General features: G+C 47.0%; 1 protein-coding gene across 6 annotated transcripts; it reads right to left on the bottom strand.

Annotated features, from left to right (window-relative positions):
- Positions 1–310: 310 nt before the first annotated feature.
- MTRFR (mitochondrial translation release factor in rescue) lies at positions 311–13,957 on the bottom strand. 6 transcript variants are annotated; one of them, XM_046024031.1, is made up of 6 exons: positions 13,859–13,939; positions 11,318–11,460; positions 7,788–7,839; positions 3,658–4,196; positions 2,945–3,255; positions 311–1,329 (listed from the first exon to the last, which is right to left on the bottom strand). In XM_046024031.1, exons 5-6 carry the CDS (start codon positions 3,224–3,226, stop codon positions 1,111–1,113), a joined length of 501 nt encoding a protein of 166 aa, XP_045879987.1. In that variant the 5' UTR covers positions 3,227–3,255; positions 3,658–4,196; positions 7,788–7,839; positions 11,318–11,460; positions 13,859–13,939; the 3' UTR covers positions 311–1,110. The 6 variants fall into 6 exon arrangements, with proteins under 6 accessions (XP_045879987.1, XP_045879988.1, XP_045879986.1 ...); XM_046024032.1 differs by lacking the exon at positions 7,788–7,839; XM_046024030.1 differs by lacking the exons at positions 7,788–7,839; positions 11,318–11,460 and having other exon boundaries at positions 13,859–13,957.
- Positions 13,958–14,051: the final 94 nt, after the last annotated feature.

Genomic DNA, 14,051 nt, shown 5'->3' with positions numbered 1-14,051 from the left:
TCCCATGCTCCAACAACTGAGCCCGCCAGGCGCCCCAAAAATGCCACTAATGTTTGACTCCCTTCCACAGTTCTCCGAAAAAAAAAAAAGTAACTTCCTGGGGTGCCTGGGTGGCTCAGTCGTTAAGCCTTTTGCCTTTGGCTTGGGTCATGATCTCAGGGTCCTAGGATGGAGCCCCATATTGGGCTCCCTGCTCAGTGGGGAGCCTGCTTCTCCCTCTCCAGCTCCCCTTGCTTGCGTTCCCTCTCTTGCTATCTCTGTCATAAATAAATAAAATCTTTAAAAAATTTTTTAATTAAAAGAATGGAACTTAATGTTTTTTCAAAAAGTTTTATGTTTAACCTTTGATAATAAAACAAGACAATCACACAAATATGCAGCTTAAAAAAATACAGTGACATCTTTATAACTACGCCCCCCCGCCCCAGGTCCAGAAAGAACTTTGTCAGCCATCCACAGCCCCTCTGGGTTTCCCATCATGATGACCCCTTTCCGCCCCACGAAAAAATAGCCGCTGTCCTTTTACAGCAATGTCTTTTCTGTGTGTCTCTTTATAGTTTTATTCTCAGAATGTGTGTCTTTGTCACAGTTTAGTCCACCATTTAAAAATTTTTGATTTAAAAATGTTAAGTCTGTCAGAAATACAGAAATCCTAGAGGAACGCTTGAGATGGGATGGAACTCCCCACCATAATTCCTTGGAAACATCTGGCAGGTATTTTTTTTTTTTTTAATTTTAATTTATTTTTTTTAGAGAGATGGAGTGTGCAGGCATGAGCGGGGCAGGAGACGGGGTGTGGGGACAGAGGGAGAGGGAGAGAGACTCTTAAGCAGGCTCCTAGCCCAGCATGGAGCCTGATGCAGGGCTAGATCCCATGACCTCGAGATGATGACCTGAGCTTAGGTCAACAGTACGATGCTTAAATGACTAAGCAGCCCAGATGCCCCTGCGTCTGGCAGGTTCTTTAGTTAGAATCTGTGGTTTTTTTCAGGGGCGCCCGAAGAGCGTGCGACTCTTGATCTCGGGATCAGGGTTGTGAGTTCAAGTCCCACGCTGGATGGAGGTCTTTAGAACAAAAACAAACAACAGAAAAGCATCTTCGGTTCTTTCTCAGTGGACGTTTTTACTTGCTTCCCAGAGTTCTTTCAGCAGCTTCTTTTTCTCTAGGGTTTCCTTTGCTTTTTTTTTCCTCTCTTGCTTTTTTCTCTCAGCCTCCTGTTTTTCCTTGTAAACAAGACTGTTTTCACCATTGTAGAAAATATCCAGTTTCTCTTGGAGGATTCTCCGAGCGAGCTTTCTGTTCTGATCGACCGATCTTGTCTGATGGCACTACAAGAAATGATATTTTGTAACGTGAAAAAGTTTGTTCTGGGCAGGACTTCAGAAATTGTGGAATTCGACCTAGTCGCTCCACAGATGGGGACAGGCCCAAGAGGCAAGGCCACTCTGTCAAGAATCCCAGTGAGTCCGTGACGGAAGGGAGACCATACGCCCTCCTTCCTGCCTCTTCCTAGCCTTCACCTTGTCCCAGCCACTCAGCTGTATGTGACTTTCTCGGTGATGGTTTTATAATTAAGAGTGTTGCTTTGGGGCGCCTGGGTGGCTCAGTGGGTTAAGCCTCTCTGCCTTTGGCTTAGGTCACAATCTCAGGGTCTTGGGATCGAGCCTCGCATCGGTCTCTCTGCTCAGTGGGGACCCTGCTTCCCCTTTCTCTCTGCCTGCCTCTCTGCCTACTTGTGATCTCTGACAAATAAATAAATAAAGTCTTAAAAAAAAAGTGTTGCTTTGGTCGGAAGCAGAGATAGCCTTCAGGTAACATAAAGTCCCCAGATAATTTTGAAAATATCAACTGATATGTCTAGCTTGTGGCCCAGGTAATAAGCCCTCTGAGCCATTTATAAACGTAGAATTCTGACTCAGGGAGGAAGATAGATAGCATCTGTTATTAGTCAACCATACTGTTGGTCATGTCATCCCTGAGTTACTAAGGGCAAGTGCCTTTTGGAAAACTATTTGATAAAAAATTCTCTGAAATTAGAGCGAGAGAAGAGTACTGAAAGCAAATCTGCAGGGAGTTTATGAGTTAAACAAAAATCCTGTCAGGTTTCAGAATTTTCTGGGTTGCTCATGAATGACGCTTTTTCTCAAGGAGGAAGACAAAAGTGATTGAGGTTTTAACTGATAGATAGGCTCTTGGCTCAAAAAACTTGGCAGTGAAGAACAGTTGTCACGAGCACAGACCTTGGGCTTGGTCTGGGTTGACGCCCGCAGCTGTAGGATCTTGGGCAAGTGACTTAACCTCTCTGTGCCTGATTCCACAGCTGTACCTTGAGGAAGACAAGGCATGAGGGCTCAACGAGGATGATGACTGTGTGCGGAGCTGTGCCAACCAGGGCCTACCCCATCTCTGGTATGTGGAAAGCCCACCTTGCTGTCCCTTCTTGGGGCTCTCTGGCGACTCAGAACAGACTAGCAGTTAGTTGTACTGAGAAGCAGTGGGGGCCACTACTAATCAGGAGATGGGAGAGAGCATTCCAGTATTCCTAGGGGCTTGGGCTATGTTGAGCGTTGGGGATACTCTGATCAGAGATTTTTTTTTTTTAAGATTTTATTTATTTGACAGAGAGAAAGATCACAAGTAGGCAGAGAGGCAGCAGAGAGAGAGGGGGGAAGCAGGCTCCCTGCTAAGCAGAGAGTCTGATGCAGGGCTCGATCCCAGGACCCTGAGACCAGACCTGGGCCAAAGGCAGAGGCTTAACCCACTGAGCCACCCAGGTGCCCCTCAGAGATTGGTTTTGAGGTAAAGAAGGATGACGCCTCTGGGCAGCCATGCGTCACGTTTTTATCCTGGGGGCCGGACATGCTCTGCCTGGGTTACTGCACTCTGAGAAGGACAGGAGTCATGGACGTTGACCAAAGAGGGGACCAAAGCGGGGACATCTACCTTGACGACGATGCCAGAGGGGACGTGCCTCAGCACCACACAGTTGCTGGTTTTGTTGGTGGCCTGGCCCCCCGGACCATGCCCTTTCACGAACTGCTCCTCAAGGTCCCTCTCCTCCAGGGGAGGCAGAGCGGGGTGGTCCTTCTTGCCTGCCACCTGCACCGCAGTGACGGCTGCTGTCGGCACGAGCAGCAACTGCTTCTCCCGAGGCCCGGGGCCCCCTGGTGCTGGCCATGTTCTGGCCAGGGCTGCGGCCCAGCGGAAGCAAGCCAAGGGCCTCATCAGAGGGCTCTGCCTGTTCACCGCCCGAGCTGGAGGAACAAAAACAGACAGCCTTTCAGGAAGATGCATTCGCTCCCAGGATTACACTAAAGGTTCTAGAACAACCTTTCATACAACCAGCTCAAACGAGGGCCACCCATCCGTCCTGTGGGGTGTTTAGGAAGTTAGTGGAGATGGCTCGGCACAGCCCTCTGCAGCCTCGGGCCATCTCCCCGGGGTCCTCACTGCATGTGCCCTCCCAGCTCATAAATGGTGGTTTTTTGTTTTTTGTTTTTTTTTTGAAGATTTTACTTGACAGAAAGAGCACAAGCAGGGGGAGCAGCAGAGGGAGAGGGAGAAGCAGACTTCCCGCTGAGCAGGGAGCCTGACACAGGACTCCATCCCAAGATCCCAGGATCGCGACCTGAGCCGAAGGCAGACCCTTAACTGACCGAGCCACCCGGGTGCCCCTGATAAATTTTTTCAAACTGAAAATATCTTAGAGGCCCCAGAGGCGCTGCCTTCTCAGGAAGGAGAGGTCTTGAGCGTGACATTCAAAAGAACAGGGCTGTAATTCGATAAAGAAACACCGAACAGCGTATTAAGCAAGAATCAGGATCCGAGTTCAGCGACGTTATTTAGGCGTTTGAGAATCTTTGAAATCCAAATGTAAAGACGACCGTATGCACGTCTGTCTTCTGGCTGAGCTGACGCGGTCTGACACAGTAAATATCACTATCAATCAATGTCATGATTGTTGTTTTCTCATGTTTCCAGTTTCGTGGATTTGAATGGGAACATCTGTTCCCTCCGACGCACTGCCAGTAACGTGATCCAAGTGGTACTCATCCCTGGAACGTTTGGAGTGACTGATTTTTATGAGGGTGCCTGCATTGTTCCACATGCCACGCATCGTGTCGCAAGTGACGTGAGGTGGGAGAGAGCGAGCCTCTGTCTTCATGGAGCTTAGAGTCTAGTCAGAGAGAAGAGGCTAGAAGAGAAAGCAGGATTTAACCCTCAGACTTAAATAGCGACTCCAGACATAACAGAAGGCTGGAACGTCTTTGCTGACAAGTGAGTGGTGTAGAGAGTAATAGCTTCCAGGACACAGTGAAGCCCACAGGCCTTTGCTTTCTTCCAGGGGAGGAAGGCAGAACGGGCTGACAGGTGTGTTAGCTCTTTTCAAAGACGCGTCACCTCCCCTTGTCAACAGGGACAAGTCACAGCGTGGGCCTGTTTTCTTACCGGGAAAATGGGTGAACAAGCCCTTCTCTGCCTGTCCTGCACAGGCTTAAGGATCAGAGGGGGTAAAGAAATATTCTGGAAAGAGCTTTTGTTGAATCCCTTTGAAGGCATGAGACTGATTTTTAGCAAAATTCCTGTCGCTCGGGTGGACTCGGGAGCGAGGAACGTGCCACTTGCTTCCTGCTCCTTGATCCAGGATGATGCAGGTGCTAAAAACGGATGGACTGTCCTTTCTAACAACTGCTCCCTTTGAGGTTCTAAATAGCTGCTTTTACCATTTGAAACCTTGTAAGTTCTAGCTGAGGGCCAGGGGTCTCTAACCTAGGTAGGAAGTGGTGTATACCTGAGCCAGCGCCCTAAGCCAAAAGTAGCTTAATCACGCACCAAAGAATTCCAGCAGGTTTGCGCTCGGCTCATTTCCCTTTCGCCCCCTGTCAGTTCTGGCTGCTAACGTCTCGGAGCCCATGCTGGTCTCTAACAAGGTCTGAGGATGCTGACCGCAGACGCAGGCTAGTGGGCACTGCTGCCTTGTAAATAGGTACATTTCTGTTATTTTACAGGTTCTCTCTCTGAGGAATCAGTTCAGCTGGTCCTGAGAGGATCCTGGCCATCTTTAGAACGACAATACCGTATTCTTAATCTCTCTATGGAAAATAAGTATAATGAAATGTACTTTTCAAGCCTGATGCCAATACTAATTTCAATCCTGTGATGGACGTGAAGGTCTAAACTCGTAACTTCCCTCCGAAAAGTATGGCATTCAGGGTGCGTGTCAGTCCCGGGGGTCGGGCGATTAATGTGGTGTCAGGAAGATGCTCGGCGGCGGCTGTGACGGGCTAGATTTTGAAACCGAACATGCCAGGGAAAGGGGCACTTTAGAAAACTGGTTTTGTTTATTGTGTGTCAAGTCTTTCGGAAGTACGCTCGGGGAAAAGATAAATGATAAACACCGGCACTTTTCTGAAATCGCTGCAACAAAGAATCCGCTCCCCTGTAAAGGATTAAGTGAATGAGACCCGAGTCGATGTCCGAAATGTCCCTTCCCTTATTTCTGCTTTTCAATCCATACAACAAGATTTCTTTGTGTACCAGACAGCATCGAGTCCCTGGATCGGATTCGTTATGGAACACAAGCCGGGGGCCTCCCCTGGGGTTTCTCTTCCGCTAGTTAGTAAATCTGACCAGGCAGGACAGCACTGGAATAGAGTGCAGCGACAAAGAAAGGAAGTGAGTCTGAGATGAGGCGAAACTCCCAGACAAAGGGCGAAGAGGAGAACGCTTTTATCAGCTGCTTTGTCCCTGGCCCGCTGTTTCAACTCTCTACCTTTCGGGCCTAGTTTGGGGCTGACACGCACCCTGGAAGGCCTCCCACCCAAATGGAGTTCAGGAAGGTCCCTGGTGTTCAGTTACTGGCTGCTTTGTTTAACAGCTAATTCCAACAGCCAATCGGGTGATGTGCAGTACTTTTCGTATCTCTGGGAGCTTTGGCTCTACTCCAACGACTGCTAAAAATGACCAGCGCACCCACGGTTCCACTTCCCCAAAGCCCAGGGAACACGGACTGGGTTTCAGGTTTTGTGATACCCACAGAGCTAACTCAAAAGTCTTCGGGGGACAATAAAAGCGGCTCAAATTAGAGCTCATCGTGACATTAAAAAAGAGCAACAGAAAAATGGTGGTAAGAGGTGCTGGTAAGGGGAAACCAGGAGTCATGACAGTGTGTCCCGTTTCCTGTCTGTAAGCGTGCGCCTCGATTCACGGCTGGCTCTGCACCCTCACTTCCCTTCGGCCCTGCTTTTCCTCTGAGGACCTGTCTGTGCTCAACAGCCTGTCTGCAACTTGGCTTAAAACCTCTCATTGTCCCCGTCCCTTCCCACTGGGTCAAGTCAGAGATGATAGGGTGTTAGGACTTTCCAAAAGGGAATGCTGGTTTGTTCAATCAATATTTTCTTTTTTTTTTTTTCTTAAAGATTTTATTTATTTATTTTGACAGAAAGAGATCACAAGTAGACAGAGAGGTAGTCAGAGACAGAGAGAGGGAAGCAGGCTCCCTGCCGAGCAGAGAGCCCGATGTGGGACTCGATCCCAGGACCCTGAGATCATGACCTGAGCCGAAGGCAGCAGCTTAAACCACTGAGCCACCCAGGCGCCCTGTTCAATCAATATTTTCAAAACAAACTGAAAATAACAACAAACTGTGTGCCAGGCGTGGGCCTCGGGGTGCCAAGGAGCCTGTGGCATAAAAGAGAAATTAAAGATGCCCCCAGGGGCGCCTGGGTGGCTCAGTGGGTTAAGCTTCTGCCTTCCGCTCAGGTCATGATCTCAGGGTCCTGGGATCAAGTCCCGCATCGGGCTCTCTGTTCAGTGGGGCACCTGCTTCCCTCTCTGCCTACTTGTGATCTCTGTCAAATAAATAAATAAAATCTTCAAAAAAAAAATGCCCCCAAATATGATCCATGCCAATAGCTGGGTTGGAGAACAGGCTACAGAGCAGTGGTTCTCCGACTTCCAGGGCCCCTAAGTCACTTGGAGGTCTTGTGCCCCCTTTTGGGACTTGGAGCCAGCCGCCACATATTCCCTGTTCAGGCCCCCCCCCCAGTCAGCCCACGCCTAGGAAGATGCCCAGCTGCAGGGATCCCTGCATGCTGAGATCTGGAACGTGGCCCGTGACTGCGGCAGACAGGTGTAAAGTAGACCAGCAAGGTAAGGCTCACTTCCCCAGCAGCTCTAAAGCTCCCGAGATGGGGGAAGGGCTCGGTCATGGATTTCTGTGAGAGGGGAGGTTATCTCAATCTGTTGGCAGGAAGTCCTAGGATTTCAATCTCTGGACTCACCTTCTGGATGCCATGTGCCCCAAATTCACTGCTTAACTTTTTTTTTTTTTTGGAGAGAGAGAGAGAGAGAGAGTGCTTGTTTCTCTGAGCCACAGCTTGTGTGGTTAGCTCAGCCTTGTAGAAACTTCATCAAATCCCACCAAGGGAACAGATGTGGAGGTGAACTGAAATGGGGGTGCTTTAGGAAGATGGCTGGAGAAGCTCTCACTGCGCACATTTTCATGAGCAGACAAACCCCCTGGGGGTCTCGTTCCAATGGGTCTGCGTGGGGCCAGAGACTCTGTGTTCCTAACCAGCTCCCAGGTGAGGCTCCTGCCTCCAGGAGTGCCACAGCCAAAAGTTTTGAGCAAAGGTGCTTGCCTGAATGGTGGCTCTTAGGACCACCGGACAACTGGATGGGAGCCCCTGAACAATGATGGCAAAGAAGGAGATGAGGAAGGTGGGAAGGAGATTAATGGTGGGAACAGCAAACATTCACAGGAAAAAATGATACGAATACTGACCTGCGCTAACAGAAGGTGAAATGGTAACAAGGGGATTGAGAAACGGGGTCATCTGAAAAAAGAACACCGATAACGCTTCTGTTACATTAGTGTTCTAGAACCCTGTCCGGTATGAACGTAATGTAGGCCATGTGTGACATTCTAAATTTTCTAGCAGCCATCTTAAAAAAAGTAAAAGGAGGGGCGGCTGGCTGGTTGGTGGAGCACATGACTCTTGATCTTGGGCGCAGATCAAGCCCCATGTAGGGTTCAGGGAAAAATAAAATCTTTAGGGGTGCTGGGTGGCTCAGTCGGTTAAATGTCTGACTCTTGATCTCAGCTCATGTCTTGATCTCAGGGTTGTGAGTATAAGCCCGAGTGGGGCTCCACACTGGGTGTGGAAGTTACTTAAACAAAATTAAAAATCTCTGAAAAATAAAACAGTAAAAAGGACCGATGATGGGGCGCCTGGGTGGCTCAGTCGGCTAAGCATCTGCCTTCGGCTCAGGTCATGATCCCAGGGTCCTGGGATTGAGTCCTGCATCAGGCTCTCTGCTTCTCCCTCTCTCTCTGCTGCTCCCCCTGTTTATGTTCTCTGTCAAGTGAATAAATAAAATCTTTAACAATAAATAAATAAATCTTTAAAAATATTTATTTATAAATATATATAAATATATGAATATATTTATAAATAATATTCATTTTAATATATTGACCAAGTATATCCAAAATATTATTTCAACATGCAATCAATATGAAAAATATTGCATTTTATTTCTTATATGAAGTCTTCAAAATCTGGGGTGTCTTCAACGCTGCCATAGCAGACATGTAGCCACAGAATCTTGCTCCTCATTATGGTTCAGAGAGCAGCAGGAACAGCCCCACCTGGGAGCTCATGAGAAATGCAGACTCTCAGGCCCGACCCCAGACTGCCTAAATGGGAGCCTGCCTTTTATGAGGATCCCCAAGTGACTCGGAGATGCATCCCGAAGTCTGAGAAGCCTTGTCCTAGAATGTAGGAACTACTAGCAAGTTCTTCAGCTGCCGGGACAGACGCTTTTAAAATCTGTTGTTTCTTCTCTTTAAGGAGCTGAGGCCAGGGGCGCCTGGGTGGCTCCATCAGTTAAGCGTCTGCCTTCAGCTCAGGTCATGTTCCAGTGTCCGGGGATCAAGCCCTGCATCGGGCTCCTCCCTCCTCCTTCTCCCTCTGCCTGCTGCTCTGCTTGCTTGTACTCTCTCTCTGTCAAATAAATAAGTAAAATCTTTAAACAAAAAAAAAAAACAAAACAAAAAAAAGAAGCCGAGGCCAGAATTCTGGAGTGATTACCTGCTTGGTCCCGGTCCTGTTTTCCCTCCCACAATAGGAGAGAAAGGGACAGGTCTCAAAACAATGACCTCCTCAATGGGGCAGGACCAAACACTGAACTCAAGACAGGCTGATGTGCATTGGTGCAGCTTGAAAAAAGACAAACTGGCCAGCTGATGGCACCAGAAGCTAAGTGGGAGAATGATTTTCTGAGAAATGCTTAAGCATAATCCATATTTTTAAATTCATTTATTTTTAAATAAACACTTTTTAAAAAAAAGTTTTTAAATTTGAGAGCGAGTGAGCACATGCAGGGGGAGCAGGCTCCCTGCCGAGCAAGGAGCTTGATATGGGGCTCGATCCCAGGACCCTGAGATCCTGACCTGAGCCAAAGGCAGACGCGTCACTGACCTAGCCACCCAGATGCCCCCAGAATCCATGCTTCATAGTATGTTTTGGAGCTTGCCCCCTGCAAATTGGGAGTTAAGAGAAAGCAGTCGCTTCCCTGCTCTGTCTAGCTCATCCTCCTGGGGGCTGAAATCACCCCTGAAAGGAACCCCTAGGGGCTGCGGCTCAGACCTGAAACTGACCAAGTGCCTTCCTGAGCGTGGGGGTTTGCTCTGAAGATAAAGCACCTTTCACTCACAGGAAGTGCTGGCAGAGAATTATTTCTCCATCAGACAAACATCATAGATCGAGCAGGAAATGCCACACTGGAGACTGCTCTGGGTCTGCTCTCAATTTAACAGGCTCCCTGCTGCAGAGTTCAAGAGACAACTAATGAAGTAGATAAAGAAAAAAGCTTTCTATTCATACAACACTAACATCCCATTCAGCGTTGCTTTTTTTTTTTTTTAATCCAGAAAACTCTGAACCCACAGAGAATTACACCTGTCCTATTTGTGTGCATTGCTGTGACTTTCTTCTATTTACGGCATCTAACAGGAACTTTATAATTTTATCAACTACACTGTTAAAATAAGACAGAAACACATGAAAAAGTAGCAGTAATAACACTCTATGTGTCCTTAACTTCTCGAATGCCTCTATTGTCATGAATGATACCTTATTTTTGTTTAGGACCCAAATACTTTCAAGGCACTTGCAAATACATTATCGTATTTGACACAAATAAAGAAAAGGCATTATCTCAGGAAGTCTTGGAAGAACATTAGATATTCTATTTTTTATATTAACCTTATCCTTTCTACCTTTACCTTTCATAATATCTCTAGATCTGTCCTTACCCCCCCTTCTTAAAAGTGTTAGCTCATTCTCCTCAACTTTCTCTTCTGGAATGTTATTCTTTTTTTTTTTTTTTTTTCCTTGGTCCCTGAAAGGTCACACTGCTCTGTAGTCACTGTCTTGGCTTTATGATTTATTCACTGTGCAACTCTGGCCACGTTTCCTCATCTGTAAAGTGGAGGTAATACCACCCAGCGTGAGAAGAAAAACGTACATGTCTCCACAAACCTAAAGCCCTGAGGGGAACTTTGAATCGCTACACTATAAAGCTGAAGAGCCTATGACTAACACACCACATAAATTGTGGTCTCATCCCATGAACATAATCTGAAACTGATTATTTCATAGGCTTTAAAAAATATATATACATATATTTTAAAGATTTTATTCATTTATTTGACACAGAGAGAGAGATCACAAGTAGGCAGAGAGGAAGGCAGAGGGAGAGGGGGAAGCAGGCTCCCCGCTAAGCAGGGAGCCCGATGTGGCCCTTGATCCCAGGATGCTGAGATCATGACCCGAGCCGAAGGCAGACACTTAACCCGCTGAGCCAACCAGGCGCCCCTCATAGGCTTAAAAAAAAAAAATTATTTAAGTAATTTCTATACCCAATGTGGGGCTCAAACCCATGACGTGGAGATTAAAAAGTCACATGTTCTTCCTACTGAGCCTGCCAGGTGACCCTTGGTAGACTTGTTTTAGAGCTCAGAGTGAAAAGGCATCTAGAACAGTGAGACCTGCAAATTGTTTCATTTGGTAGGGTCCAACTTTTTTTTTTTTTTAATTTGACAGACAGAGATCGCAAGTAGGCAGAGAGGCAGGCAGAGAGAGGGGGGAAGCAGGCTCCCTGCTGAGCAGAGAGCCAGATGGATGCAGGGCTGGATCCCAGGACTCTGGGACCACGAACTGAGCCAAAAGCGGAGGCTTAACCCACTGAGCCACCCAGGCGCCCCAGGTAGGGTCCAATTTAAGAAGTACTTGAAAACCATGAAATTACCAAAGACATGCTATTTGGTGAGGTCATAATTGTGGTCTATGAAATCAGGTCCCAAGAAGATAATTATGATGCCAAGAATACAGTTTGACTCTCCCAACAGGCTCACACTGAACAGTAAACCATGTCCTTCATCCAGCCAAGTCCTGTTTAAACATGGAGATTTTTAGGGTAAAGAATCTTCAAAGATCTTTAGAGTAAGAAAAATCATGAAGGACAAGAAAGATGACACAATTTATATTGTAATATACATCTGATGATTTCATGTTTAATGATTAAACCATATATTTAAAGTTTTAGAGTTCCTCTTTTTTTTCCTACCCTGCTGTGGAGAACTGGTCCCCCAAATGAGAAACAGTTTACCAAATGTGGCAAGCCATTATCAGCCATTATCACTGCCCCGTGTGGTCTTATCCCTATCAGTGTGAACGATCTCCACTCAAAAGTCAGTTTGAAGCCTTCAAGGTGAAAGAGATCCGTGAGCAATTTAATTTATAATAAAGAAAATGATAGTAATCATACCATCATAAAGACCATAAAACAGTGGTGTCAGTTTGCATACAAGTCGTGCAAAATCCCCAGGATGGAAGGTAGGTTTAGATTAGATGAACAACTATTGTACTTAATACATTTACTGGAATTTCTGAAGCCTCCTACTTCTGTTTTCTATATTCAGAAATAATGTCTATGGATTTAAAAACTATCCTTTTAGCTGTTTATAAAGCTTTTTCTCTTTAGTCCAATGAGGCAAAGGCAATTTCCACTGATTTTTTTTTTTAATTATGACCCTTCCAAAGAGCTTAACCTAAGAAATATGGTTTGAGCAACCTTACCAAAATACTTCACCACATCAGTTCATTAACAAGGTAACTTGGGGGGCACCTGGGTGGCTCAGTGGGTTAAGCCGCTGCCTTCGGCTCAGGTCATGATCTCAGGGTCCTGGGATCGAGTCCCGCATCGGGCTCTCTGCTCAGCAGAGAGCCTGCTTCCCTTCCTCTCTCTCTGCCTGCCTCTCTGTGATTTCTCTCTGTGAAATAAATAAAATCTTTAAAAAAAAAAAAAAAAAAAACAAAAAACAAGGTAACTTGGTTAGCCAGAATACCACTACTGAATACATTGGCTTATTAAGACATTAATAGATTAAAAAGTTACCTAAAACCACACAACTAAGAACAAAAACCCAGAAACCTACATGCTCAAACTGAACAGAACCCATCTGATTTTGAACGCAAAAGTGAACATCTCCTGCCTCTTCTGTGGTTAGGAAATAATTGCTAGTACTCAATGTAGGGGTTAATATTCTTCTTGTAAGGAAACACAACTCTGTCTGTTTGAAGATGTTTCAGTAATTCACACTTCTCAGTTCTTCCAAGTGTAAAAGATCTATGATGTCTCAAATAACAATTTTGTGACCAACTGAAATTAGTAATAAAACTTTTTTTTTTTTGGTGGGCTCGAAACATGGTCAGTGAAATCAGAACCATGTGCTTAAAATTTCTTTGATGTTGGTTAGGCATGAGCATACTATTGACTGATGGGACTCACACAATGGGGCGGGGTGTGGATTAAATTTAAGCTTGAAATCTTCCATACGCAGAAGGGGGTATGGATAAGGACTGAATTTTTACTGTTTGAGACGTAGTTGTTAGGAGGCTCAGAGGAGATGGAATGCCTCGCAGATCTGTCATTCCTGCCAATGTATCAAATGCATCCTCTCTTCTCAGCCACGTCCACATGACAGGTCCAGTGAAATTCTTTTACTTTGAGCCCAGGACCCCTGGAGGGCAATCTAAGAGTTGGCTTTAAAGGTCAACTAGTCTTGGGGCGCCTGGGTGGCTCAGTGGGTTAAGGGTCTGCCTTCTGCTCAGGTCATGATCCCAAGGTCCCCGGATGGAGCCAGGCATGGGGGGGGGGGTGTCTGTGCTCAGCGGGGAGTCTGCTTCTCCCTCTGCCCCTCCCTCCCATCCTCTTTCTCATTCTCTCTCTCAAAAAAATAAATCTTTAAGAAAAGAAAAAAAAAAAGGTCAACCGGTCTTAAGAATGTGAAGCGAACCAACAGAATGAGATGGCCTGGGGCTCACAGAGAGGGACACGGATTCACTGCGGTCCTTTCAAAGGCCCGGCAAGAGCAGTGCTGACGCCTACTATGTGCCGGCCTAAAACCACCCGCTGCGTGCTGAGAGCTCCATAAAGCTCTGCTGAACAAAGTAAATGAAGATCGTCCATTTCTTCTTGGACCTCAGGGCAACTGTTTTCTCCAGGCCGCTGGGCTGTGCTCCGCACCCCCCCTCCGCCCCATCCCAGTCCTTGAAGAACCCCAGGGCCGACCCCCAAGCAGCCTAGGGTAAACCAGGTGCACAGAAAACTTAGCTCTGTGTCTGGGCCTGCTTCACCCCACCGCCAGCGGGCCGTCAGGTCTATTGGCTGCACGGCTCAGGGTCGCAAGCTGGGAAAGTCAGGCGTCCCAGCTCCCAGTCCTCTCTCCACAGTCCTTGACATCCATGGGCAACCGCAGGGCCGACCGGCTTCTCCACGGACGCTTACCTGGCCTCAGGATTGGCCTCCCACCCGCAGCATTCTAGGGTAACGGAACCACTGTAGAAGGTGGATCGCAGGCGCACTCTTGGGTCTGCGCACGCGCAGTACTCTCGCCGCGGCTTCCCTCACTTGCCCTAGGCTCATTCTTACCAACTGCGCATGCGGTAAGCGGAGGCTTCTTTTTCGCGTAGCATCGGTA

Source organism: Meles meles, chromosome 12, assembly GCF_922984935.1.
Source record: "Meles meles chromosome 12, mMelMel3.1 paternal haplotype, whole genome shotgun sequence".
NCBI lineage: Eukaryota > Metazoa > Chordata > Mammalia > Carnivora > Mustelidae > Meles > Meles meles.
Note: the sequence above shows the minus strand (reverse complement) of the source record. Positions and strands in the feature narration are given on the sequence as shown.

What these genes read in the sequence shown, in the direction of transcription:
- MTRFR (XM_046024028.1), bottom strand. Translation starts at nt 3,295, where the DNA reads ATGCATCTTCCTGAAAGGCTGTCTGTTTTTGTTCCTCCAGCTCGGGCG. An exon ending in CCTCTGGCATCGTCGTCAAG is followed by an intron (nt 1,330 to 2,944) that starts GTAGATGTCCCC and finishes CATTTCTTGTAG; the next exon opens with TGCCATCAGACAAGATCGGT.